The 27,808-nt window shown below is 42.5% G+C and overlaps 1 protein-coding gene and 1 pseudogene across 2 annotated transcripts; both read left to right on the forward strand.

Moving 5' to 3' along the window:
• Nucleotides 1–1,570: 1,570 nt before the first annotated feature.
• On the forward strand, nucleotides 1,571–8,318 carry EOMES (eomesodermin). Of its 2 annotated transcripts, none has more exons than XM_015132320.3 (6): nucleotides 1,571–2,872; nucleotides 3,950–4,104; nucleotides 4,798–4,919; nucleotides 5,398–5,556; nucleotides 5,643–5,704; nucleotides 6,475–8,318. In XM_015132320.3, the coding sequence occupies exons 1-6, from the start codon at nucleotides 1,992–1,994 to the stop codon at nucleotides 7,211–7,213; spliced, it is 2,118 nt and encodes a 705-aa protein (XP_014987806.3). In that variant the 5' UTR covers nucleotides 1,571–1,991; the 3' UTR covers nucleotides 7,214–8,318. The 2 variants fall into 2 exon arrangements, with proteins under 2 accessions (XP_014987806.3, XP_014987807.3); XM_015132321.3 differs by having other exon boundaries at nucleotides 6,532–8,318.
• Nucleotides 8,319–20,188: 11,870 nt separating this feature from the next.
• LOC100429325 (uncharacterized protein KIAA1143 pseudogene) lies at nucleotides 20,189–20,673 on the forward strand (annotated as a pseudogene).
• The last annotated feature ends 7,135 nt before the right edge of the window (nucleotides 20,674–27,808 follow it).

The following is a 27,808-nucleotide window of genomic DNA, read 5'->3' on the forward strand; positions in this document are numbered from 1 at the left end:
TCTGGCCCAGGACCTACAAGGCCACCGCCCCTGCCCACTAGTCTTAACTTGCCCCCTCCCCTGTGGCTGTGCCTTGACCCTGAAAATCTTCGCGCACTCCTGGGTTTCACCACCACATACACGCCAGCGCGCGAGCGCGCGAACACACACATTAAAAACACACACACACACACACTGTGATAAATGCCCTGGAGAGTCCAAGTGCATTAAGGACCTCGTTCTCGGAGACCCCAGACATGCCGATGTTGGTGCTGCTGTGGTTGGAAAGCTGGGTTGGAAAGCTTCGCGCTGTTCTACACTTGTGTGTGCGCGCTCAGCAATCCTTTGGCCACCTCATCTGTTGTGGGCGAAGAGTTTCCCGTGTGATCGCGTTCGGTTGGGGAAGCAGAGTCCCGACATCTCAGCCGGAAAATGCGCTCCCGGAGCGATTACTGGCGGCGTCTGTAATTGCTTATTAACAGCGAATATTCAGGCTTCTCCTTATCCGCAACGAAACGTGCCCCCCGCTTCTGTAATAATGAAACAATAAAATATGACGGCCCCGCTCTTGACTCTATCTGAGGAAACGCAGCGAAGAAACAAGCAGCTGGAGTTTAATTCAATATCAAACTGATTATTTCACTAATTATTCTACCTTCTGTATTAGCCGCAGAGTAGAGGCTCAGGGAATCCTAACAGCGGGGCTGCTAGGGAACCTTTGTTTCTTGGTGTCAGGCCTAACTGAAGATGGTGGTGAAGGGACGGAATCCGGGATCAGGAAAACTGAGCAGCGTGGATTTTAAGTTGTGGGGAATAAAAGTGATTGTCTCCGCGAAAGCAGGTGTGTTGGCGTGAGTATCAAGTGGGTGTTAGCTCGCTTAGTTTCACTCTTGTCCTGTCCCCAGTACCCTACTCTATCCAAGCTTCTGATTTAGAAGCTGAGGGCTTAGGTCCTAGAGGATGGCAATGTGCTCTGGCCCTCCCCGGAACCCCAAAAGCTTAGCGCGAGTTTCCTCTCTACAAACCTTTCCCACTGGGTAAAAGGATGGGAACAAACAAAAAGTGGCTCCTGTGCGTTGAAGGCCAGGGATTCCGCCTTCGACAAGAGGAAGGTGTGCCTTGAAGTTACAGCTTCCGATGAGGAAAGAGACTTCCTTGGGCCTGTCTCCAACTCGCCCCAGTTTCCCCAGCCTCCGGGACGGGCGCTTCCCTGCAAGCAATCAGCTTGAAGAGGCTTTCTCTGGCCTCTAAAATCTGCTCCAGCCATCTCATTCCTCCAGCAGAGGGCTGAGATGACTAATGTGCCAAGGATGGATATCGCTACGGAGACCCCAAAACTTGTCCCCCTAAATTCCGGCGAAATTACAGACACCAGGATTGATTCTCACAGCGGGACGCAGTCTCAAAAAAAAAAAAAAAAAAAAAAAAAATCAGGCTAAAGGAAAAGAAAGTAGCAGGCGACTTGATCCAATTAGTAAATGCCTAATTGAATTAGTGTCACCTCCATCAGCCAATAGGAGGGTCTCCGGGCTGTGAGGCCGCGAAGCCCCTCCCTGGCCGCAAATATATAAAGCAGCTAGTGACAGCCCATAAGTTTCCAAGTGGTCAACTTGACCGATGCTTTGGCAATCGAAAAAGGGCAGAAAGGCGCGGGCTAGTGGGTGGATGGGGACAAAGATCTAAGTCCCCTTCTTCCAGAGTGTGAGTCTGGGAGGAGGGTGGGGGTCCTGAGGAGCAAGAGGTACGAGGAAGGAAAAGGAGAGGGCTTCTGGGTTAGTTTCTACCTTCTGCTTTCCAACTCACGGCGCTTTCCTTCCGGAAAGGACGCTGGATTCAGGGCGCGCCAGTGCGCGCAGTAGCGGCCCGCGAGTCGGCAGGTGGGTAGCCCCGGCGCGGGAGGAAGGGGAAGTTACCTTCCCCTCGGAAGAGGGCGCTGGCTCCCCCATCCTGCCTTTATAATAAGGCCACGGGAGGAGAGGAAGCAGCCAGCTGCCGTCTGCGCTTTGCAAAGCATGCAGTTAGGGGAGCAGCTCTTGGTGAGCTCAGTGAACCTGCCTGGCGCGCACTTCTACCCGCTGGAGAGTGCGCGAGGCGGCAGCGGCGGGAGCGCCGGCCACCTCCCCGGCGCGGCCCCCTCTCCTCAGAAGTTGGACTTAGACAAAGCGTCCAAGAAGTTTTCCGGCAGTCTCTCCTGCGAGGCGGTGAGCGGGGAGCCCGCAGCAGCCAGCGCGGGGGCCCCCGCGGCCATGCTTAGTGACACCGACGCCGGGGACGCATTTGCCAGCGCTGCGGTAGTGGCCAAGCCGGGGCCCCCGGACGGCCGCAAGGGCTCCCCCTGCGGGGAGGAGGAGCTGCCTTCTGCCGCTGCAGCCGCCGCCGCCGCCGCCGCCGCCGCGGCTGCGGCCACTGCGCGCTACTCCATGGACAGCCTGAGCTCCGAGCGCTACTACCTCCCGTCCCCCGGGCCTCAGGGGTCGGAGCTAGCTGCGCCCTGCTCACTCTTCCCGTACCAGGCAGCGGCTGGGGCGCCCCACGGACCTGTGTACCCGGCTCCTAACGGGGCGCGCTACCCCTACGGCTCCATGCTGCCCCCCGGCGGCTTCCCCGCAGCTGTGTGCCCACCCGGGAGGGCGCAGTTCGGCCCAGGAGGCTCGGGCAGTGGCGCGGGCGGCAGCAGCGGCGGGGGCGGCGGCCCGGGCACCTATCAGTACAGCCAGGGGGCTCCGCTCTACGGGCCGTACCCTGGAGCCGCAGCGGCGGGATCTTGCGGAGGACTGGGGGGCCTGGGGGTTCCAGGTTCTAGCTTCCGTGCCCACGTCTACCTGTGCAACCGGCCTCTGTGGCTCAAATTCCACCGCCACCAAACTGAGATGATCATTACGAAACAGGGCAGGTGAGCGCAGCGTGGAGGGGCCCCTGGGTTCGGGGATAAATGAACGTGTGGTCCTGGGGAAGGTCCGGGATGAGGGAGCTAAACCCAGCCGTTCCGCGCGGTGCTGAGAGTTTATCACCGCGCGCAATAAATCTCCGTAGACACCGCATCTCCAATGCGGTGTCCCTCTCTGTCAGTGCACCGGCGGCTCTTGGCAGGGTGCCGATGTTACGGCTGTACGCCGCTTTTCCCTCCCATCATCCTCACCTGAACAGACCTGGAGGAGGCGGAAATGGAAATTAGGGCATGTACACAAGCTGGATTCGTTAGATCCTCCTGCTCGGCGGTATGCTGGTGCATGGCTGCAGGCAGGCAAGGAGCCACGGCTAGGGAAGGCTCAAGAGCTGGCCACCTGAGCGCAGTAGATGGGCTCCCGCAGTTTTAGGCGCCAGGGTCTCCACGGGGCGTCTCCAGGAGGTGGGCGTGAGGGCTAGAGCGCCGGCCTCGGAAGCTTGGTCCGAGTAGGTGGTTAGACCTGCCCTGGAGCCAGACCTGGCTCGGGTTCGGTGCGCGAGAAAGTTCTGCTATACATCCAACTGCTAACACTGGCTACTTCTGGGGAAAGGGAGGGATGGGTGTTGAGAGAGGAGCACTCAAAGGGGACTTTTAGCCTAAAGTTTAATATATATTTTTAACAAGAATAACCTCATATTGTTCTCTGGTACTTTTTTAAATGGTGCATTTAAAAATTAGTAGTTTTTAACATTCTAGGAGAAAAATTGTAATGAGCGTCTGAAAGGGCCGAGAATATGAGCGTTCAGAAGCATGCGAATTTGGGATATACTAATGTTGGAACAAGTTTTGTGTGTGTGTGTTTTGTTTTGTTTTGTTTGAAAAGAGAGAAAGGTTCCAAGAGTTGCCAACTCAAAAATATTTTACATAGTTTCAGACCACTTGATCTACCAGCCTTCTGTTCATTGCAAACTTTTAGATGTGCTCCCACCCTATCCCAGGTGTCTGGGGAACCCGCCGGGGTCTGGGCCCGTTCTAGGACATCCCAATTTAAATCGATTTTTCTGGTTCTATTCCCTTGCACAGGCGCATGTTTCCTTTCCTGAGCTTCAACATAAACGGACTCAATCCCACCGCCCACTACAATGTGTTCGTAGAGGTGGTGCTGGCGGACCCCAACCACTGGCGATTCCAAGGGGGCAAATGGGTGACCTGCGGCAAAGCCGATAATAACATGCAGGGTGAGCAGAGAAGAAACTCGGTCCCGGTCCCGGGAGGAACGGGCGGGAAGAAATCGGAACCCTCGACTCAGACAACTCACATTTAAATGTAGCACTTTTTTTTCCTTCCATTCTGAGGCCTAGAGGTGTTAGTATGAGTTTCTTTGTGTTGATTGTTTGACAGAGAGGAGAATTTGCTAAGTCAGATTTCTTGTCTGCCAATATATAGATATTTAGAACCTTTAACTAAGACATCACCCCACCCCCCCCATCCCTACGTTTAAGAAACTAGTAGTCATAAGCTCTCCAGGTGGGAAGGGCTCCTGGGATTCTAATGTTCACTTGAGAAAGCCCAGCCAAAGTTTTGTTCACCCATAAATGTCCAACTCTCTTCCACTGGATGTTGCCCTTACAGCTTTAGAAGGTCCCAAATTGACCTTCAAGAGTCATCTCCTGTTAGCTCCATTTCTAAATTCTGAAATGCCATTCAGGCGAGTCCCTAGTGCAAGGAAGGCTGGAAGCACAGGGGCCTGGGAGGCATATCCATGTAGTCCTGCTGGTCTCCACTGGCCTCTTTAAGCAACTTTTGCTGGGAGACCAGCTGTAAGTCTAGCTCTTATATCTTGCCCATAGCTAAGAGACATCCCTCCCCTTTCCCCATTTGTAAACAGCCCTATATGCTTGGGTTTTGTGTTTTGTTTCATTTTCTCTTAGGCAACAAAATGTATGTTCACCCAGAGTCTCCTAATACTGGTTCCCACTGGATGAGACAGGAGATATCATTTGGGAAATTAAAACTCACCAATAACAAAGGCGCAAATAACAACAACACCCAGGTAGAGTGACAGAGCAGGAGGGGGTATCTTCTGGCTCTGACTATAAGCCTTTTTTCTAATAAGAGTCCCTACTCTTTTCACTGTATTTATAATATTTGCATTTGTGACCTGTTTGCTCGCCCATTTCTAAACCTTTTTGTTCTTTTGACCTTTCTCATCTTCACTTTCTTATTGGATTCAATAACAGTGAGTTGACTATTAAGAACAGAAATACCGAAGTATTTGGGGAATTTAGGAAACCAAGAGGAAAGCATATCTATCAAAACCACATACCCAGCTATGTTTTAAATTTCAAAAAAAAAAAACAAAAAAAGTAGGGGGGGTAATAATGAAACCTTTAAAGTTGCGATAAACAAAGCTGTTAGTGCGAAGCGTTTAGAAGTCCCATGCCAAAATACATAATTTGTCAAAATCTAATTTTGTTGAACCACTGAGAGATTTTTTAGATTTAGCAACTTTTTTTCTGTACTCTTTCCAGATGATAGTCTTACAGTCCTTACACAAATACCAACCCCGACTGCATATTGTTGAAGTTACAGAGGATGGCGTAGAGGACTTGAATGAGCCCTCAAAGACCCAGACCTTTACCTTCTCAGAAACGCAATTCATTGCAGTGACTGCCTACCAAAACACCGACGTGAGTGTCCCAAACATCTCAAGAATCTCTAAAGCTAAGGTCCAGCATGATAAAGCACTCAATGACTGTTTTTCTCCCCTATCTAGATTACTCAACTAAAGATTGATCATAACCCCTTTGCAAAAGGCTTCAGAGACAACTACGATTCGTAAGTACAGCTTTTATCCGCACTTGCATGATCATCTCTGAACAGGATATACATCAACAGGCACTTTGCTGAGAATATATTTTAGGAAGAGCTTTGACCTTTGGGATTTTTACATATTTTTATTTTCCCAATTTTTTTTCCTTTACTAATCTTGCTTTAGAATTTTCTCAGAAGGATTGTGTTAATTTCTGAAGAAATGTTAAGGACTTAAAAATGAAGAGGTTTTTTTAGCATTTGAGTGAAGACTTGAAATTTTAACAATCTGCATTTATATACCTTTCTTTTCATTTGATCCACTTTTTCATCCTCCCAAGAGGAGATATTATTACTCTCTCACAGCCCCACTTTTTTTTTTAACATAAGAAAAAACTGAAACTAAGAGAATGTAATTTCACAACATGAAACAGCAAGGCCCTGCTGTTTTTAAAATCTGAGTTTTCTACCACCACAGCCAGTGTTTTTTCCATCACATTGACAAAGAAGGTTTGATCTGAGTTTTTCATGTTCTAGGACTAGTAAAGGTAGATTTTCTGTAGTTTAAATACTTGATGCCTAGGGGGAAACTTTTTCTTACATGGTGGGAAATTTTTCCCAGTAAGCCAAGCATCCAGGTAAATGACCACTGCATCTCCTGCCTCTGTCCTTTTAGCCCAACAGACCAGCACTTTCAGTACAGATAACCAACGCAAGCCTTTTTCATTTCTGGGAGGTGGTTTGTTTGGGGACAACATTAGGGTTTTTTTTTTTAAGTGTTTCTCTTTATATTGTAGCATGTACACCGCTTCAGAAAATGACAGGTTAACTCCATCTCCCACGGATTCTCCTAGATCCCATCAGATTGTCCCTGGAGGTCGGTACGGCGTTCAGTCCTTCTTCCCGGAGCCCTTTGTCAACACTTTACCTCAAGCCCGCTATTATAATGGCGAGAGAACCGTGCCACAGACCAACGGCCTCCTTTCACCCCAACAGAGCGAAGAGGTGGCCAACCCTCCCCAGCGGTGGCTTGTCACTCCTGTCCAACAACCTGGGACCAACAAACTAGACATCAGTTCCTATGAATCTGAATATACTTCTAGCACATTGCTCCCATATGGCATTAAATCCTTGCCCCTTCAGACATCCCATGCCCTGGGGTATTACCCCGACCCAACCTTTCCTGCAATGGCAGGGTGGGGAGGTCGAGGTTCTTACCAGAGGAAGATGGCAGCTGGACTACCATGGACCTCCAGAACAAGCCCCACTGTGTTCTCTGAAGATCAGCTCTCCAAGGAGAAAGTGAAAGAGGAAATTGGCTCTTCTTGGATAGAGACACCCCCTTCCATCAAATCTCTAGATTCCAATGATTCAGGAGTATACACCAGTGCTTGTAAGCGAAGGCGGCTGTCTCCTAGCAACTCCAGTAATGAAAATTCACCCTCCATAAAGTGTGAGGACATTAATGCTGAAGAATATAGTAAAGACACCTCAAAAGGCATGGGAGGGTATTATGCTTTTTACACAACACCCTAAAGAGTTATTTTAACCTCAAAAATTAGCTAACTTTTTGCAGATGGACTTGGTGGTGTTTTTTGTTGTCTTTGCCTAGGTTGCCAAAAAGATGTTTGCCTTCCACCTTGATGCATCCTGTTTTGTGCAATTCTCTAAAAGAAGGTGCCAAAGCTTTTTGATTGCTGCAGGTAACTGAAACAAACCTAGCATTTAAAAAAAATAAGATTAATGGAAGACTTTAAGGTATTTTAAAATTCAAAGGGTATCCAAGGTTCTGTATTTATTTATTGGAGAGACACTAACCATTCAAAGAAGCAGGCTGTGAATATTGAGTGCCCAGTGCTATCAAATTAGTTAAAACCTTTGATTCTCATTTCTATTTGTAAATTCTTAAGCAAATAGAAGCCGAGTGTTAAGGTGTTTTGCTTCTGAAAGAGGGCTGGGCCTTCAGTTTCAGCAGGAGACGTTTTGCTGTTACATTCTGCCAGGGGCAAAAGATATTAGGCCCAGGAGTCAAGAAAAGCTTTTGTGAAAGTGATGGTTTCACCTGACTTTGATTCCTTAACCCCCGGCTTTTGGAACAAGCCATGTTTGTCCTAGTCCAGGATTGCCTCACTTGAGACTTGCTAGGCCTCTGCTGTGTGCTGGGGTGGCCAGTAGGACTCCGGAGGGAGCAAGGGAAGGAGTCACCAAAAAAAATAAGAGAGAATTTAAAAGTGTACAGTTGTGTGTTTAGATACACTGTAGAATAATGTGGTATATATTGTACAAATAGTCTACATAGATGTCTGGGGTAATGTAAAACTGGTGCTTTGGCTTTGTAAAGAATTTGCAAATCACTTGACAGCTGCAGGGGCAAGGGGAGAGTTTCATCATCCCCATGATATTTGGGAATATTCTGTTTACTTCTTAGATAGTTAAGAATGTATTCAGCTACTCTGTACTAACTTGAACCATGTTTAAGGAAAACTCCTATTTCATCCTCTTCTTGTGCCATCCCCTCTCCCTAACTTGGTAATGTGAAGAAACTAAAACCTGATACCGCAGCTCCTATAGGCTTTTTAGAGATCTTGGATTTTTATGTACAGTCTTAGTCATTTTTAATAAATGTGGTTCAATAAGGGAACGGGCATAGCTCTGTCTTCTGTACTGCTGGGGTTTTCATCTTTGTGTTAAAGATCTCATTTTGCTTCCTCCATCGTTTTCAGCTTTAACACGGCCTCACCCATCCCCTACCTCCATGGAAGGCTCTAGAATCTCTAACTGGATACTGTAGTCATGCGGGGGTGGGGATGTTTTGTTTATCTTCTTTTTTCCTTGAAATGGAATGGGGCTATTTCCTCACCCCACTGGGAAGTCTGGACAATGGGTGTTGGCGGGGCGGGGGTGGGGGGGAAGGCCAGGGGGAGCGGGGGAGGGAGTATTGCTGCTGATTGCCCACAGCAGACTTAACGAAGCCTCGAAAACCTCCGCTCCTGGTTCTTGGAGACCAGGCTCTGTCAGGGCACCTGGCCACTTAGTTCTCTGGGCGTTTATCTAGGCTTACTTGGGGCCACCCATCCTTAGGCCCAAGTAGGCTCCCTGGGAACCCCCGTGACCCTTTGAGCGCCCACCAGTTCCGGGTCCGTGGGGCGCGGCGGCGCGGGGGGCTGCACACAGCTCTGCGCCCACCTGCGGCTTTCTTCTGAACCCAGACACTGCGCACCCGCCGTCGCGGGCTGCCGGTCTCGGTAGCTGCAGTCAAACTCCGCCCGGACTCGGACTGAGGCACAGGCTAGGGACGGGCGTGGCACTTACAAAGGAGGATTCCAGTCGTTCCGCGCACCGCTGCTCTGCAAACAGTGACCTTGGAGCAGTTCACCTTACGCTTAGTTCCGTTTATTTGGCACACGCTCCACGGGAAGACGAAGGACAGCCCATTCCCTGACTGAACCCTGGGCGGTCCAAAGAGTCAAACCAAGGAGTGGGGTGGAGGGTCTCCTTTGTCCCCCACCCCACGCCAGACGTCCCGCCAGGCTTATCTGCAGATGGCTTCAGGCCCAGATTGCAAAACTTCCAGCCCCTTCCTGGACCCTCCCGGGGTAAAGGTCTGGCTGGGAGGGTCATTCTGCTAACTGCGTAGCGCGGAAATGCAGCTGCTAAGAGGATTAGCTGCTGGGAGGCGAGCAATCAGCCGGGACCTCCTCCCCTTCTGCGCCCAATTAAGACCGCCAGGGCCTTGTACCTCGATTGTCCTGTCTCCCTTCCCCTCCATTCCTCTGCGGCCCGAGTTCTTCCCGCGCCATCCGTGACCTTGGGGGCTCCAACTCCTGCTCCGCGTTTCCGAACGGCCTGCTCAAAACACTTTGGCAAAGGCGCCCCGAACTTTACCAGGGAGCCAGGGACAAAAGCGTTGAAGATGTGCTTTTTAATATATATGTATTGTGGATGACAGCTTTAGATTCCGGAAGGGAGACTCATAGCCCGCCTATCCTGGTCAGCGCCTTCCCTCCACCCCCAACAGCTCCTTACATCTGCATCCAGCCACCGAATATTGGGAGATGCGATGGAATTTCAAAAACAGTGTTCTCCTATTTCTGCCCTCTAGAAAGCCCCAAAGTGCTAATCACTGCCGGCATAAAGCAGATTCTGGCCCTAGTCTATTTCGGGTCCTGTATATTTTTGCACCGTACAGTAAAAAGAACCTGGTACTTGTGAAAAGTCCCTCACAGTGTTTAATAGAAACGTAAGTGGCTGAGTGGCCCCAATTAACACCTTGTGATAAGGCATTCCTAAGATGGAGTGTCAGACACCAAATTGTGAAGAGATGTATCTAATTAATCCTCCTAGGATGACACCGATAAACAAGCCTCTATTTAAATAAAGATCAAGGGCTCGGCGCCCGGTTTGTTTACATTCTCCGCCAGGGTCCCCGCGTATGCGCCGGTGCAGGCGGTGTTCCCTGCGCTGGGAGGAGATACTGGCTTGGGGGTCTGCTGGCTCGTCCTGGTTCACATCTCCGTTCTTGCCCCAAACAAAAAACCACAATGAAATCAATAAATTGCAATGAAACAGGAAAAAGCAGAGCAAAGAGGACCTGACTCGGAGTTGGAAATATTGTTATTTGCCATTTTCCACTGGTGTTCTTTCCATCACTAAACACTTTTTGGTTGTTGGTTTGCGAGGGAAAAAAGGAAGAAGGGGGAAAAGCAGCCCACATGTAGCCTCTGGAATTCTTTTCTGCTCTGGGGAGAATTCCGAGCAGGACCTTCCTCCGGTCCCCAGCCCGCCCCGGCACGAGTTCGCTCTGGGTGGTTCCAGAATTCCCCCTCCTGGGTGTAGAAGCTGGGAATTGTTGGGATGTAGAGCAGCTATCCTGGGGGTGGAGCGGGGAGCCGCAGACGTCTGGAAGGGAAACTGGGAAAGGCGGGAAGAGTCAGAAAGAACTTGGGAGGAGGGGAAGCTGCAGATTAGCGCGCCATATTTTCAGCCCATGTTTGGGCCCGGATTTGGAGCCGGTTTCAAGTCTGCAGCAACGTATCTTCCAAACCCTCAATGGAGAATTTCGAGGCTCCAAATCTGTTTTTGGTCCGGGTTTCCCTTTTTACAGCCGTCTTTGATTGGCTTTAAACCTAGGTGAAAGCAGACTCACCGTCTTCCCTCTCTGCATTCTCTTCTTTCCGAATTAAACCTGCGGAGGGGGAGGAATGTAATTTTTTAAATCTCTGCGGGTGTCATCGAAACGCTCTGGAATAAAAACTCCCGCATGCCCTTTGATTTTTATCGACATTCAGCTACCAGTAGGAACAAAAATTTAAATATTTCCTTTCCCATTCGCCTGGACACTGTGTCGCTTCTCTTTCCGGCTCGCGCCGCGGTGTCTTCTACCCGGCTACACAGCGACTCCAAAAGTTTAGCTTTCATCCCGCGGAGATTTCGAAAGCTCTGGAAGGCTGTCTTTAAAAGGGAATTTGGAAAAATCTGTTGCTGAGCAAGATTGAGTCCCATTCTATAAAAACCCATCACCCCACCGTTATTCCTCAAGTTTACACTTTCAAATATGCGAACCCTGAAGGTCCAGCCCAGGAGTCAGCCAATCCCAGGACCCGGTCCACCGGCGCGTGTCTTGAAAAGAATGTCGGAGGTCAGATTCCCTCCTGCCGCTTGCAGAGGCCTCGGCTCAGCGCACACATCTGGGGTTCTCAGGGCTTCCCGCGCGCCCGAACCCTACGAGCGCTGGATTTTCTTCCGGGCGCAGGAGGTAAGCGATTCTTGGACAGCCTGAAGTTACAGGCACCTTTTTTTTTTCTTTCCCCCTCACCCCCAACAAGACGATAGGACTCCGGCCTTGCTGGTCATCGAATTTTTCCTTATTACGGCTTAAATGAAAAAGAAAACACGACGTGGCCGAGCGCGCACACACACATCCACCCACTTCTTCAACGCTGGGAGTCCTCCGTGTGTCGCCGAGGGCTCGTATGGAGTTCGCCAAGGGAAGGATTCAGCTGCCCAAATGCTAACCAGGCCTTCAGCAATGGTCCCTAAAGTGCCCCCGCGTCACATGGATCTCTGACCGCCGCCGAACCTGTATTTGTTTCATCCACTAAGTCTTACCAATTTATGCATTTATGCACAGCAGGGCTTGCACAGTGACTTTTGTAACTTTGAGTTCTACCCAGGTTTCCCCACACAGTTGGCGTGGAGGAGGACCCCACGCCTTGCCCTTGGCCACCAGGTACCGCAGCAGTTTCCGCGCGGGGCTGCAGGCTCGTCTCTTTTCCGGGCCGCGGGCAGCCTTCGCCATCTGGTGGCCGTGGAGAGTAAGGATCTCCCCAGCCGAAGAGGGGTCCTCCACGCTTAAAGCCGCTTTGTCAGGTCCTGAACGGTTCTGCCAAAAAAAAAGATATTTCATATATATATAATTTATATTTATATATTTATATATAAACAAATATATATTTATATATAAATATATATTTTATATATTATATATTTATTTATATATAAATATATTTTATATATAAATATATTTATATATTTATATATTTTATTTATATATTTATATATGAATATATATTTTTATTTATATAGTTATATATATAAAACTGTCATGTTATTATCTCACCTACAAAATCAACAATCATTTCTGAATATCAGGAAATATTCAGGTATGTTTTTCTGGTTGTCTCATAAAGTTGTTTTTGTTTTTCTTTTTGTTTGCTTGTTCCTTACAGTTGTTTGTTTTAATCAGGATCCAAACAGATCCCACACATGTGATTGATGTATCACTTAATTCTCTTATCTAGAACTCTCCCCTCTCAACTTTTCTCTTTTATTTTTCCTTGCAATTTATTGAAGAAATTGGGGCATTTGTTCTGTCTAGTTTTCCAGGTTCTGGATTGCAGTTCTGTGGTGTTAACATAGTCCTCTGATTCTTGTTTTTCCAACAAAGTGGCGTTTTGTTCATCTGATCCAGATTCCACTTTTTTTAGTAATAATATTTTATAGGTGGTAATATTCCATGAGGAGGCTCATCATGTTGAGTTGTCTCTTTTGGGGGCATGTCATTGTACACTGATGACTGTCAGCTAGACCCATTATTTCATTAAGGGGTTGGCAAAGGAGGTAAATTCCAGTACAGCCATTATTATCAATTACATATACATGAGAAAATTTTACTCAATGACACTTTGAATGTGACATTAAACAGAGTAAGCCAAAAAGCCAAGATCTTTGCTCTTTATATATCATCACAGGAAAACAGAGAGGCCTTCTGGGGAACATGGGACACAGAAATCTAAGTGTAAAATAGAAAAAATGCATAAATTGGTAAGACTTAGTGGATGAAACATATTTATTAAAACAGTCTAATATGCCCCAAATTGCTAAGAAATCACATTAAACCAATGCATAACAGTGATAAAGTAGGTTTCCATCTGCTTTTCTACTCCCAGGGCAAATTATCAATTTCCTAATCCCTTTAAAAATGTATTTCAATAACTCATAAGGAGGAGCATCATATGGAAATCATAAGTGCTAAAAAAAAAAAAGGACTATTAAATAATTTGGTTGTTAAGCGGGGAGGGGAGTGATTTCATTTATGACAAGAGAAGCGGTTTCTTACCACTTCGTTTGGAAAGGATTAAGGGAGGAATCTGAGGGAGAGAAAGGTGTGGGAAAAGTCCAAGTTGCTATCCACAATTCACAGCCTAGAACTTCTAGAACCGGAATGGAGTTGATTACTGAGAGAGACCATCACGGAAATTCAAAGAATAACAAGGGTAGATTTGAACATGTAGATACCATTGCCACCATCTTGTTCCCTTCCTCGTCCCAGACACTAAATTGTAGACTATTCCACAAACCTTCAGGCAATCAGAATGTTTCCTGCAATGGTCTTAGATTGCCACCATTTCTTCTTGAAATGACTCAATATTAATGTCATAAGTATATAGCCTTCTCTTGACTAGAACTTCTTCCTAAATCCCTAAATCAGTCATCATTCCTTGAGTCACTGAATTGGAGAGCTGGGAGGCACCTTAGAGACTGCTCTAGTTCTATAAACCCCACTATACAGAGGCAAGAACCAAGTATCACTATGGTTTTGTGGTTTGCCAAGCCCCTTGAGGAACTCATTGATTTGGCAGTGTATCATGGGTTAGACCCTATACTTTGGACATACAATATTTCAGAGGCTTGGGAAATATGTTTAGTCATGAAAACATTAAATTTGAAAATATAGTTTTTATTATTGTTTATGTTTTTCAGAGGATGAACAATATTTGAAATTCAAATGTATCCATGATTAATTTTTCTTCTTTTTCTTCTTCCTCTTCTTTTATTTTCTTTCTTTCTTTCTTTTTTTTTTTTTGAGACCGTGTTTCAGGTGCAATCATAGCTTACTGCAGCCTCAAAGTTGTAGGCTCAAGCAATCCTTCTACCACAGCCTCTCGAGTAGCTAGAACTACAGGTGCACACCACTATACCTGGCTAATTTAAAAAAAAAAAAAAATTGTAGAGATAGGTTCTCACTATGTTGCCCAGGTTAATCTTGCAATTCAGGGCTCAAAATCCTTCCACTTCAGCCTCCCACTTTAGCCTCCCAAAGCACTGAAATTATAGGCATGAGCCACCACACTCAGCCTTTTCTTAAGCCTATCATGGAGTGGTGCCTTCTTCATTGCACACTTTGGCCTATATAGCTTTGGGGTAGTGAATCCACAGAATATATGTTCTTCACCCTACATATTTGCTGGTTTTCTTAATCTTGGCAGGACAGTTTTGTCTTTATCTTACAGATCTAAAACCCAAGAATGATCTTTGGCATTTTACTTCTTTCAGGATTCAAGTTCCTCTGCTGAAAAGACGATTGTTGATAAAATTAACCAACAGTCTGTGCTCATCACTAAATATTTAGAAGACCACAGACACAGACTACATAGCTGTTATAGAAGAGCACAGAGAAGCATGGGTTGAATTAGTGTGCAAAAATGTGTATATATGCTTGTATGTGGGAGTGTGTATTTGTTCCCCAGGGCTAATAACTGTAAGCTGAGATTACAGAGTGCAGAAGACAACTGGGAAAAAATGGTTAAGGTGGTATCTGATATTTCCATTAGGTACTCTTCTGTTCAGAGCTGTCAAAACAGATTCTGTGAATTGACTAGACTACGGAAGGTGATCCTAATGACATTGATGAAACACATATCTGAAAAACAGAATTTAAATAGAAGAGAGTCTCTAGAAATACAACTAAATCTTAATCTGGAGATACATGTCTCAAAATAACTCTCTCCCATTCCTCTTTCCCTCTCAACAAAAACAAACTCACTGGGAAAGGACAAGCAAGCATTTCCAAGCCTTGCAATGCCCTGTTCCCCATCAGAATTTTAGAAAAAAATATATACATATATGAATCACATTCTTAGGCTGGCAATAAGGTCCACTAGGTATTTGGTTTCTCTACGTTTGCCAGCTTCCTTGTATGTAGGCAATGTTGCCAGATCCAAAGAGAGAGTGGAGTGGATAAGACCATTTGACAAAGGCTGCAGCTTTAGGAAGAACTTAACCAACCTTTGGTAAACCATCAAGAAGGAGGCCAGACTCTCTCCTCCCACCCTCAAATCCCCTGCCAGTGCTCCTGTTTGGCTGAACCCAGTGAGAATCCAAAGGGCTAAACAATCTCTTGATACAGTCATAGAGGTCAACCTCCTGTATGGAGGAGGCAGGATGGCACAGGGCATGATAGAAAAGAATGAAGGGTGAAGTTTGGGGGCAATGAAGAAGAAATCCAGCCCACCTATCACCCTCCAATGTCTGGATTGCTAAAGATTACCCTCTTAAGTACTCTGAAGTTGTTTTGAGATTCCCCAAGAGGATGTTTCAAGAATAGCTGAAAATTTTGGGTTTTTATGTGAAAATCCCCCTACTTTTCGGTTTTGGCAACCTACTTGAAAAAATTAAATAATCAAAATACTCCTGTGAGGAAGATTTAGCTATGGAAAGCTTTTGACCACTGATCTAGAGCAATGCTATGATTTTAATTGAATTTCGAAAATGTCAAAAGCATGGCCAGGCGCGGTGGCTCATGCCTGTAATCCCAGCACTTTGGGAGGCCAAGGCAGGCAGATTACCTGAAGTTGGGAGTTTGAGACCAGCCTGGCCAACATGGTGAAACTCCATCTCTACTAAAGACACAAAAAATTAGCTGGGCGCAGTGGCAGGCACCTGTAATCCCAGCTACTTGGGAGGCTGAGGCAGGAGAATCACTTGAACCTGGGAGACAGAGTTTGCAGTGAGCCGAGATTGTGCCACTGCACTCCAGCCTGCGTGACAGAGCGAGACTCCTCTGTCTCAAAAAAAAAAAAAATTGTCAACAGCAGATTTTTGCTCTAATACCAGATGGAGTAACAGGGATATGAATTAACTTTCTGCTTGAAAAAAAAAACTAAACTAAAAATCAGATATATATATCTATATGGCTTCCACATATATATGGCAACGTAAAATAGTAATCTATTAAAGAAGAGAAATGAGTGAGGAAAGCCCTAATGTTTCTCCAACTTACTGCCTGGAGAGTTTCCAGGCCTCAGCTTAGAGTGGGAATGGGGGCCTGGACAAAGCCCAACAGTCTTCTTGATTTGAGGAGACAAAACTGTAAGGGTGAGGAGGCCAAGATGGCTAGAGTTTTTGGAGCAGAGTTCCAGAGAAGAGAGACTAGCACAGAAAGAAAAATCTGGAGAACTGAATAGGATCTTCCTCAACTCCACCTGAGTGTTGATCAGCACACACATGTGAAGAAAATACCCCAAGCCCACAGGATTAGGCAGGATTTCTCAACCTCAGCACTGTTGACATTTGGAGGCAAAAAATTCTGTATTGTGGGAACTGCATTGTAGGATATTTAGCAATATCCTGATTTCTACCAACTAGATGCCAGCAGCACTACCCCCAGCAGCTGTAACAACCAAAAGTGTCTCCACACTTTGTCAAATGCCCTCTATGGGGCAAAATTATCCCAGCTGAGAACTACTGGATGAGAGGTATTAATACCAGTATTTACACTGACTGAGGATTGTCCCCTTTCCCACTCACCAAAGTGGAAAACTTCATAATTCATGAGGTATCAGGAAAAGAACTCAGAAGGGTCTTGCTTCAGTAGTGAGCTAAAGTAGTACTGGACTAAACGCTGCTCTGGTTTTATCTAACTAGGCTTATTAACAATAACTGAAACTTAACTATATCCATGAAGAAAGCTCAAGTTATACGTATAGTAATAAAAATAACAACCAGCACAGAACAAGCAAAAATTTTAAATGTATAGTAGCCAATCAAAAACGGCCAGACATTCAAAAAAGCAGGAAAATACGACCCACAATAAGGTAAAAAAAAAAAAAAAATCTATCTAAACCAACTCAAAGTGACAGATGATAGAATTAGTAGACAAGGATGTTAAATAGTTATTATAACTATATTTCATGTGTTCAAAAAGCTAGAAAAAAGGTTGAGAATGGTAAGTAGAGACATGGATGATATTTTTAAAAGAACCAAATTGAACTTCTAGAGATAAAAACTATAAACGTCTGAAACTGAAAAACACTTGGTGAGATCTGTGGCGTATTATACATTGCAGAAGAAAAGATTAGTAACCTGGAGGTATAGAAATTGAAAGGATATAAAATAAAACACACAAAAACAAAAAGCTAGAAAAAATAAACAGTTTTAGTGGGCTGTGGGATAATTTCAAGCAGACTAACATGCCTGTAATTGGAGTGCATCAAAGAAAGGAAAGAGAAAAGGGTACAGACAAGATATTTGAAAAAATAATGGTCAAAAATTTCAAATGTGGTAAAAAATATAATCCACCAATCTAAAGAGTTCAATTAAATAATACAAAGAAAACTACACCAAGGCTTATCTTAATCAAATTGTTTAAAACCAGTGATAGGGAAGACATCAAAACAGTCAGGGGGACAAGAACACATTATGGGCAAAAGAACAAACATATTAGATTAAGTTGGTGCAAACGTAATTTTGGTGTTTGCAATTACTTTTAATGAAAAAACCGAAATTGTGTTTGCACCAGTCTAATAAAAATGATAACAAAAAATAAGTAAGCTGGATAACATTGGAACATCTTTAAAGTACTGAAAGAATAAGTAAAACCGTCAGCCTAGATTTTTATACCTAAGGAAAGCATATTTTAAAAACAAAGGTAAAATTACTTTCTCAGACATACAAAAGCTAAAAGAATTTATCATCAGCAGACGTAAGCTACAAAAAAAAAAAAAAAATGTTAAGAGAAATGCTTCAGGCAGAAGGAAAACGACACCAGAAGGAAATTTGAATCTAAACAATGTAGGGCACTAAAAATGTTAACTACATGGGTAAATATAAAATACTTATTTTCTTATTTTTAAAATCTGTTTAAAAGAAAATTGACTGTTTAAAGCAAAAATAATAAGATATTCTAGGTTTTTTTCTTTTCTTTTTTTTTTTTTTTTTTTTTTGAGACAGAGTCTCGCTATGTCGCCCAGGGTGGAGTGCAGTGGCCGGATCTCAGCTCACTGCAAGCTCCGCCTCCCGGGTTTTTACACCATTCTCCTGCCTTAGCCTCCCGAGTAGCCGGGACTACAGGCGCCCACCACCTCGCCCGGCTAGTTTTTTGTATTTTTTAGTAGAGACGGGGTTTCACCGTGTTAGCCAGGATGGTCTCGAACTCCTGACCTCGTGATCCGCCCGTCTCGGCCTCCCAAAGTGCTGGGATTACAGGCTTGAGCCACCGCGCCCGGCCGGTTTTTTTCTTCTATAAAAGCTTTTGTTAGCTTTATTTTTATTTGTTTTTTTTCTAGCAGCCCTCATCCAATTATGTGGTGTTTATAACATATATGGAAGTAAAATACATGCTAACTATAGCACAGATGCTGGGAGGGGAGAAACAGAAGCATATTGAGTTATTACCCTATGCATCAAGTGGTATAATATAATATCACTTGAAGGCAAACTATGATAAGTTCAAGAATCATAAAACATATTCGATTAATATAAAGTAGGCACAAAAAGAAGAAAAAGGAAATGAATAAGAAACAGAAAACAAATAATAACTGTGGTAGATTTAAACCCAACTGTATTAGTCAGGGTTCTCTAGAAACAGAACTAATAGGATAGATGTATGTATGAAAGGGAGTTTATTAAGGAGTATTGATTCACATGATCACAAGGTGAAGTTCCACAATAGGCCATCTGCAAGCTGAGCAGCAATAAAGCCAGTCCGAGTCCCAAAACCTCAAAAGTAGGGAAGCCGACAGTGCAGCCTTCAATCTGTGACCAAAGGCCCGAGAGCCCTGGCAAACTACTGGTATGGGTCCAAGAGTCCAAAAGCTGAAGCACTTGGAGTCAGATGTTCAAGGGCAGGAAGCATCCAGCATAGGAGAAATATGTTTACTACAAACCCTAAAGCAACCACTAAAATAACACAGCAAATAATTATAGCTAATAAACCAACAAAGTACCACCGTGCCCAGCTAATTTTCTTATTCTTTTTTTTTTTTTTTTTTTTTTTTTGAGACAGAGTTTTGCTCTTGTCGCCCAGGCTAAAGTGCAATGGCGTGCTCGGCTCACTGCAACCTCCTTCTCCCAGGTTCAAGCGATTCTCCTGCCTCAGCCTCTCGAATAGCTGGGATTATAGGCGCCTGCCACTACACCCGGCTAATTTTTGTATTTTTAGTAGAGATGGGGTTTCACCATGTTGGCCAGGCTGGTCTCGAATTCTTGACCTCAGGTGATACACCTGCCTCAGCCTCCCAAAGTGCTAGGATTACAGGCATGAACCACTGCACCCGGCCAATTTTTTAATTTTTTTGCAGAGACAGGGTCTCACTATGTTGCCCAGGCTGGTCTTGAACTCCTGGCCTCAAGCAATCCTCCCACTTCAGAAATCCACTTTAAATATAAAGACATGGACCTGGCATGGTGGCTTACACCTATAATCCCAGCACTTTGGGGGCCAAGGCAGGTGGATCTCTTGAGGCAGGGAGTTCAAGACTAGCCTGGCCAAGATGGTGAAACCCCATCTCTACTAAAACCACAAAAATTAGCCAGGTGTGGTGGCACACACCTATAGTCCTAGCTACTCAGAATGGTGAGGCACAAGAATCGCTTGAACCTGAAAGGCGGAGGTTACAGTTAGCCGAGATCTCACCGATGTACTTCAGCCTGGGAGACAAAGTGAGACTCTGTCTCGAAATAAATAAATAAACAAATGGACACACACAGGTTAAAATTTAAAAGGCAAAAAAGATATAACATGCTAACACTAATTAAAAGAAAGCTAGAGTGGCTATGTTACTATCAAAGTAGATTTTAAAAAATAAAGTGGGTCATTTAATAATGATAATGGGATAAATTTATCAAAAGATCATAATAATCCTAAGTTACTAGCAACAAACAATAGAGATTATTATTTGATGTAACATTCAAAAATGAATCAATGTCATTCACCATATTAATAGACTAAAAATGAATAACTATTATTGTCTACATAGATGCAGAAAAAGCATCGGACAAGATGGGCGGCCAGCCGGGCCAGCATTCCTGGCTCACTTCAAGGAGTGGGTTGGCTGTAGGGAGGAGCCCACCGTAGAGACCGAGAGAATCCAGCCTCATCTCCCAGATGAAAATGAGGATCACAGTGACAAAGATGAACAGCCTCAAGTGGTGGTTTTAAAAAAGGGAGACCTGTCAGTTGAAGAAGTCATGAAAATTTCAGCAGAAATAAAGGCTGCCCAAGCAGATGCAGAACCAGCTCCAGCTGAGGGAAGAATCATATATCAAAAACCAGTGAAGCACCAGTCAAGCATCCCTCGGAAGGTTTAACAGCAAGCTCAAAAAGGAAGAAGACAAATTAAGATGAAATAAATCAGGACTCAGTCAAAAAGAACTCACAAAAACAAATCAAAAACAGTAGCCTCCTTTCTTTTGACAGTGAAGATGAAAATGAGTAAGTGTAAATATTTTGAATTTATTCTACTTTGAAAGTATATGGGATATTTTTTTAAATAACATTTTTTTTCTATTATAAAAATACTACAGGCTGGGCGTGGCAGCTCACGCCTGTAATCCCAGCACTTTGGAAGGCTGAGGCGGACAGACCACTTGAGGTCAGGAGTTCAAGACCAGGCTGGCCAACATGGTGAAACCCCACCTCTACTAATAATACAAAAATTAGCTGGGTGTGGTGGCAGGCACCTGTAATCCCAGCTACTCGGGAAGCTGAGGCAGGAGAATAGCTTGAATCTGAGAGGCAGAGGTTGTAGTGAGCTGAGATCAGGCCATTGTACTCCCGCCTGGGTGACAGAGCAAGACTTCATCTCAAAAAAAAAAAAAAAAATAGTAGAAGTTACTTATAGAAAATTTAGGAAATACAGGAAAAAATTTAATAAACTACATCTATTCATCAATACCCCTCTGACTTAATATGCCAACCCTAGAAATTAGCTAGTATTAACATTTTGTTATTTCCCCTGTGTGGGTGTATATATATGTAAATTATATTTTTAAACAAAATACATTTTGTTTGTGTAAACAAAAAAAAGAAAAGGTATTAGACAAAATCCAACATTCATGCCTGGCAAAAACTCTCACCAAACTTGAAATTGCAAAGAATTCCCTCAACCTGATAAAACATGTCTTTGAAAAACCTAGAATTAACATCATATTTAATGGCAAAAGATAGAATGCTTTCCCCCTAAGATCAGGAATAAGATGGCTCTATTTCCACTCACCATTACACTGGAGGTTCTAGTTTGGTCAATGAGGCAAGAGACAGAAACAAAAGGCTCTTAGATTGGAAAGATTGAAGTAAAATGGACTTCTTTTGAATATAACATGATCATCTATGGAGAAAATCCAATAAAAAGGCCATTACTAATAAATTTTAGGAGAGTTGTAGACTACAAGATTAATATACAAAAGTCAATTGTATTTTTTATATACTAGCAACAAACAATCAGAAATTGAAATAAAAATACTATTTAATAGCATCGAAAATAAGAAATGCTTAGGTATAGACCTGACAAATTATGTGCAAGACCTATGCCCTGAAAACTACAAAACACTACTTAGAGAGATGAGAGAAGACCTAAATAAATAGGGAGATTCACTGTGTTCATGTCAGAAGGCTCTATATTGTTAGAAAATAAATTCTCCCCAAATTGATGTATAAATTCATTAAGGCTTTTATTTTTATTTTTTTTAAAGAAATTTTGAAACTATAATTTCAAACAGTGGCTGTAATCCCAGCACTTTGAGAGGCCAAGATGAAAATATTGCTTGAGCCCAGAAATTTGACAGTAGTCTGAGCAACACAGTGAAACCCTGTCTCTACAATAAATTTTTAAAATTAGCTAGACACAGTGGCACACCCATGTTCCCAGATACTCGGAAGGCTGAGGTGGGAGGATCACTTGAGCCCAGGAGGTGAGGCTACAGTAAGCCGTATTCACACCACTGCACTCCAGCCTGGGTGGCAGAGCAAAACCCCATCCCCCCAAAAAAGAAATTGCTAAGCTGTTTCTAAAATTTTTCTGGAAATGGAAAAAACCTAGAATAGCCAAAAACCTGGAAAAGAAAAAGAAGAAGAAGAAGAACGTTAGGGAACTTACATTGTCTTTAGGAATTATTATAAACTACAGAAATCAAGATAGTATGCAACTGGCATTAAGATAAAGCAATGGAACTGAATACTGTCTAGATGGAGACCATCACAACTGATTTTCAAAATGATACAAAAGCAGTTCACTGGAGAAAGGGTAGTCTTTTTAACAAATGGTTAACAAATATATTTTCTACAAATATATTCATAAAAGTTTTATTTGTAATAACTTCAAACTGAGAAGACCCAAGTATCCATTAACCTGTGACTGGATAGACAAATTGAGGTATATCAATGGAATGAAATACCACTTGGTAATAAAAATGAATGAACTATGATACAAGAAACAGCATGGATGAATCTCAAAATAATTAAGCTAAGTAAAAGAAAGAAGACAAATATGACTATGTAATACATGATTTCATTTATGGAAAATACTAACTACTCCTCGGTGACAGAAAACGGATCACTGGTTACTTGAGGCTTGACAGAGAGTTATGGGGAAAGAATTTTAAAGGACCATGAGAAAACTTTTGAGGTGATAGCTTACTAATCAATCAACTATTAAATTATAACATAGTAAGGTAAGTGTTATGATATAGGAAGATTAAGGTATTATGGAAGCACAGGAGAAGTGTCAGCGGTGGGATGAAATGGAAATGATATAGAAAGGAGATCACAAAAGGCTTTCTGGATCAAAGACATCTAAATTGAGACTCAGACAAAGAATCAGGCAGTATTAGAGCAGTGAGAGGATATGACTCCACTTAAACTTCCCAATAGGCAGGTCAACTAATTCACTTACAATGCAAAAGATTTCCTCATGTCAAATCTTAATCTCCACATACTGCCTCTGGCCACCACTGATTTGCATTTTATCATTTTAAATTAGATTAATTTTCTCTAAAATTTTATATAAATAAATTATATAAAATGTGTGCCTTTTTGTATCAAGCTGCTTTTTTTTTCTTTTCATCTGACATCTTTTGCTCTGGTCAATTTTTTAAGATTCATCCATGTTTTTCTATTAATAATTTGTTTTATTTTATTGCTGAGTAATATTCCATTGAATGGATGTATCCAATTAGTATATTCATTCACTCGTTTGGATATTTGGGTTGTTTCCAGTTTGGGGCTATTACAAATAAAGCTGCTATGAACATTCTTATGCAAGTCCATATGTTCTCATTTCTCTTCGGTAAATACTAAGGAGTGGAATTGCTGGGTCATGTGGTAAGTATATATTTAACTTTACAAGAAACTGTGAAGCTGTTTTCCAAAGTGATTGTAACTTTTTACATTCTCAGCAATAATGAATGAGAGTTCCACTTGCCTCATAACCTCACTAACACCTGGTGTGGTCAGTCTTCTTAATTCTAGCCATTTGAGTGCATGTGTAGTGTTATAACATTGTAGCTTATTTTGTATTTCCCTGATAACAAATGATGTTAAGTATGTTTTCATGTACTTATCAGCTATTTATATATTTTAAGTTTTGTGGGTATATAGTAGGTGTATATATTTGTGGAGTACTTGAGAAGTTTTGATACAGGCATGCAATGTGAAATAAGCACATCATGAAGAATGGTGTATTCCATCCTCTTAAGTATTTATCCATTGAGTTGCAAATAATTCAATTACACTCTGTATTTTAAAATGTACAGTTATTAATGACTATAGTTACCCTGTTGTGCTATCAAATAGTAGGTCTTATTCATTCTTTCTATTCTATTCTCCCCACTATTGCCCCACTACCCTTCCCAGCCACTGGTAACCATCCTTCTACTCTCTGTGTCCATGAGTTTAATTGTTTTTATTTTTAGATCCCACAAATAAGTAAGAACATGCAACGTTTGGCTTTCTGTGCCTGGTTTATTGCATTTAACACACTCATCTCCAGTCCCATCCATGTTGGTGAAAATGACTAAATCTCATTCTTTTTTATGGCTGAGTAGTACTCCATTGTGTATACGTACCACATTTTCTTTATCCATTCATCTGGTGATGAACACTTAGGCTGCTTCCAAATCTTAGCTTTTGTAAACACTGCTGCAACAAACATAGGAGTCCAGATATCTCTTCAATACACTGATTTCCTTTCCTTGGGAAATACACTGGGATTGCTGGATCATATGGTAGTTCAATTTTGAGTTTTTTGAGGAACTTGCAAACTGTTCTCCATAGTGGTTGCACTAATTTACATTCCCACCAACAGTATACAAGGGTCCCTTTTTCTCCACATCCTTGCCAGGGTTTGTTATTGCCTGACTTTGGATATAAGCGATTTTAACTGGAGTGAGATTATATTCTTATTCTTATTGTAGTTTTGATTTGCATTTCTCTGATGATCAATAATGTTGAGCACTTTTTTTTTTCTTGATGAAGTCCCTCTCTGTCACCCAGGCTGGAGTACAGTGGCATGATTTCTGCTCGCTGCAACCTCCACCTCCCAGGTTCAAGCGATTCTTCTGCATCAGCCTCCTGAGTAGCCTGCATTACAGATGTGCACCACCATGCCTGATTAATTTTTGAATTTTTAGTAGGGATGGGGTTTCACCATGTTGGCCAGGCTGGTCTCAAACTCCTCACCTCAGTTGATCCACCCATCTTGGCCTCCCAAAGTGCTGAAATTACAGGTGTGAGGCACTGCACCTGACCATTGAGTACCTTTGTATAAGCCTGTTTGCCATTTTGTGTGTCTTCTTTTGAGAAATGTCTATTCAAATCTTTCGTCCATCTTTTGATCAGATTATTAGATTTTTTTCTATAGAGTTGTTTGAGCTCTTTGTATATTCTGATTGTTAATCCCTTGTCAGACAGGTAGCTTGCAAATATTTTCTCCCACTCTGTGGGTTGTCTCTTCACTTTTTTGATTGTATAATTTGCTTTATAGAAGCTTTTTAACTTGATGTGATCTCATTTGTTCATTTTTGCTTTGGTTGCCCATGCTTGTGGGGTGCTGCTCAAAAAACCTTTGCCCAGATCTATGCCCTGGAGATGTTTCCTTATGTTTTCTTGTAGTAGTTTCATGGCTTGAGGTCTTACATTTAAATCGTTAATCCATTTTGATTTGACTTTTTTTTTTTTTTTTTTTTTTGGAACGGAGTCTTGCTCTGTCACCCAGGCTGGACTGCAATGGCATGATCTCGGCTCACCGCAACCTCCACCTCCTGGCTTCAAGCGATTCCCTGTCGCAGCCTCCTGAGTAGCTGGGATTACGGGTGCCGGTCACCACACCCAACTAATTTTTGTATTTTTAGTACAGGTGGGATTTCACCAGGTTGTCCAGGCTGATCTCAAACTCCTGACCTCGGGTGATCTGCCCCCTCGGCCTCCCAAACTGCTGGGATTACAGGAGTGAGCCACCACGCCCGACCTTGATTTGATTTTTGTGTATGCCAAGAGATAGGGGTCTAGTTTCATTCTTCTGCATATGGATATCCAGTTTTCCCAGCACCATTGATTGTAGAGACGGTCTTTTCCCCAGTGTATGTTCTTGAACCTTTGTTGAAAATGAGTTCACTGTAGGTGTGTGGATTTGTTTCTGGATTCTCTATTCTGTTCCATTATTCTATGTGTCTGTTTTTTATGCCAGTAGCAGTATAATTTGAAGTCAGATAATGTGATTCCTCTAGTTTTGTTCTTTTTGCTTAGGATAGCTTTGGCAATTCTGGATCTTTTGTGGTTCCATATAAATTTTAGAATTGTTTTTTCTATTTCTATGAAGAATATCATTGACATTTTGATAGGGATTGCATTAAATTTGTAGATTGCTTTGAGTAGTATGGACATTTTAATAATATTGATTCTTTCAATACATAAACATGGAATTTTTTTTTTCATTTTTTGGTGTCTTCTTCCATTTCTTTCATCAGTGTTTTACAGTTTTCATCATAGAGATCTTTCAGTCTTTTGGTTAGATTAATTTCTACGTATTTAATTTTATGTGTAGCTATTGTAAATGGGATTACTTTTTTATTTCTTTTTCAAATTTTTTGCTGTTGGCATATAGAAATCCTACTGGTTTTGTATGTTGATTTCATATCCAGTAACTTTACTGAATTTGTTGATCAGATCTAATAGATTTCTTGTGGAGTCTTCAGGTTTTTCCAAATATAAGATCATATCATCCACAAACAAGGATAATTTGACTTGTTTCTTTCCAGCTTGGATGCTCTTTATATCTTTCTCTTGTCTGATTGCTCTAGCTAGGACTTCTAATACTATGTTGAATAACACTGGTGACATTGTGTGTCCTTGCCATGTTGCAGATCTTGGAGGAAAGGCTTTCAGGTTTTCCCCATTTAGTATGATACTAGCTGAGCATCTATCATATATGGCTTTTATTATCTTGAGGCATGTTCCCTCTATCCCCAGATTTTTTAAGGTTTTTATCATGAAGGGATGTTGAATTTTACCAAATGCTTTTTAAGCATCAATTAAAATGATCATATGTTTTATATCCTTCATTCTGCTAATATGGTGTATCACATTGATTGATTTGAGTAAGTTGAACCATCTTTGCATCCCAGGGATAAATCCTAGGACATAATGAAGAGCTTTCTAATATATTGTTGAATTCAGTTTACTAGCATTCTGTTGAGGATGTTTGCATCAATATTCATCAGAGATATTGGGCTGTGAGTTTTTTTTGCTTGTTTTCAGGGTTTTTTTATTGTGTGTCTTTATCTGGTTTTGGTATCAGGTTATTACTCACCTTTTATAATGAGTTTGGAAGTGTTCCCTTCCTCTCTATTTTTTAGAATAGTTTCAGTAGGATTGACATTAGTTATTTAAATGTTTGGTAGAATTCAGCAGTGAAGCCATTGGTTCTTGGGCTTTTCTTTAGTGGGAGACTTTTTATGACAGCTTTGATCTCATTACTTGTTATTGGTCTGTTCAGATTTTGGATTTCTTTCTGGTTCAACTTTTGTAGGTTGTATGTATCTAGGAATGTTTCCATTTCTTCTAAATTTTCCAATTTATTGGCATACAGTTGCTCATAAAAACTACTAATGACCCTTTGAATTTCTGCAGTATCAATTGTAATGTCTCCTTTTTCATTTCTGGTTTTATTTATTTAAATCTTCTCTTTTTTCTTAGTTTGGCTAAAGGCCAATTTGTCAATTTTGTTTAACTTTTTTAAAAATCAGCTTTTTGTTTCACTGATCTTTTGTATTTTGAAAATTTCAATTTCACTTATTTCTGCTCTAATCTTTGTTATTTCTTTTCTTCTACTGATTTGGGGGTTTACTTTGCTCTTTTTTTTTTATTTAGCTTTTTAAGATTCTTTGTTAGATTATTTGCAGGTTTTTTCTCTTTTTTGATGTAGGCACTTACAGCTATAAACTTCCCTCTTCATACTGTTTTTGCTGTATCCCATAGGTTTTGGTAGGTTGTATTTCCATTATCATTTGTTTCCAGAAATTTTTCAATTTTCTTCTTAATTTCTCCATTGACCCACTGGTCATTCATGAGCATATTAT

The sequence above is a fragment of the Macaca mulatta genome, chromosome 2, assembly GCF_049350105.2.
Source record: "Macaca mulatta isolate MMU2019108-1 chromosome 2, T2T-MMU8v2.0, whole genome shotgun sequence".
NCBI lineage: Eukaryota > Metazoa > Chordata > Mammalia > Primates > Cercopithecidae > Macaca > Macaca mulatta.

Coding starts and splice junctions, on each gene's coding strand:
- EOMES (XM_015132320.3), top strand. CDS start 1,992: ATGCAGTTAGGGGAGCAGCTCTTGGTGAGCTCAGTGAACCTGCCTGGC. Junction 2,873..3,949: donor ATCATTACGAAACAGGGCAG/GTGAGCGCAGCG, acceptor TCCCTTGCACAG/GCGCATGTTTCCTTTCCTGA. Junction 5,557..5,642: donor CTGCCTACCAAAACACCGAC/GTGAGTGTCCCA, acceptor TCCCCTATCTAG/ATTACTCAACTAAAGATTGA.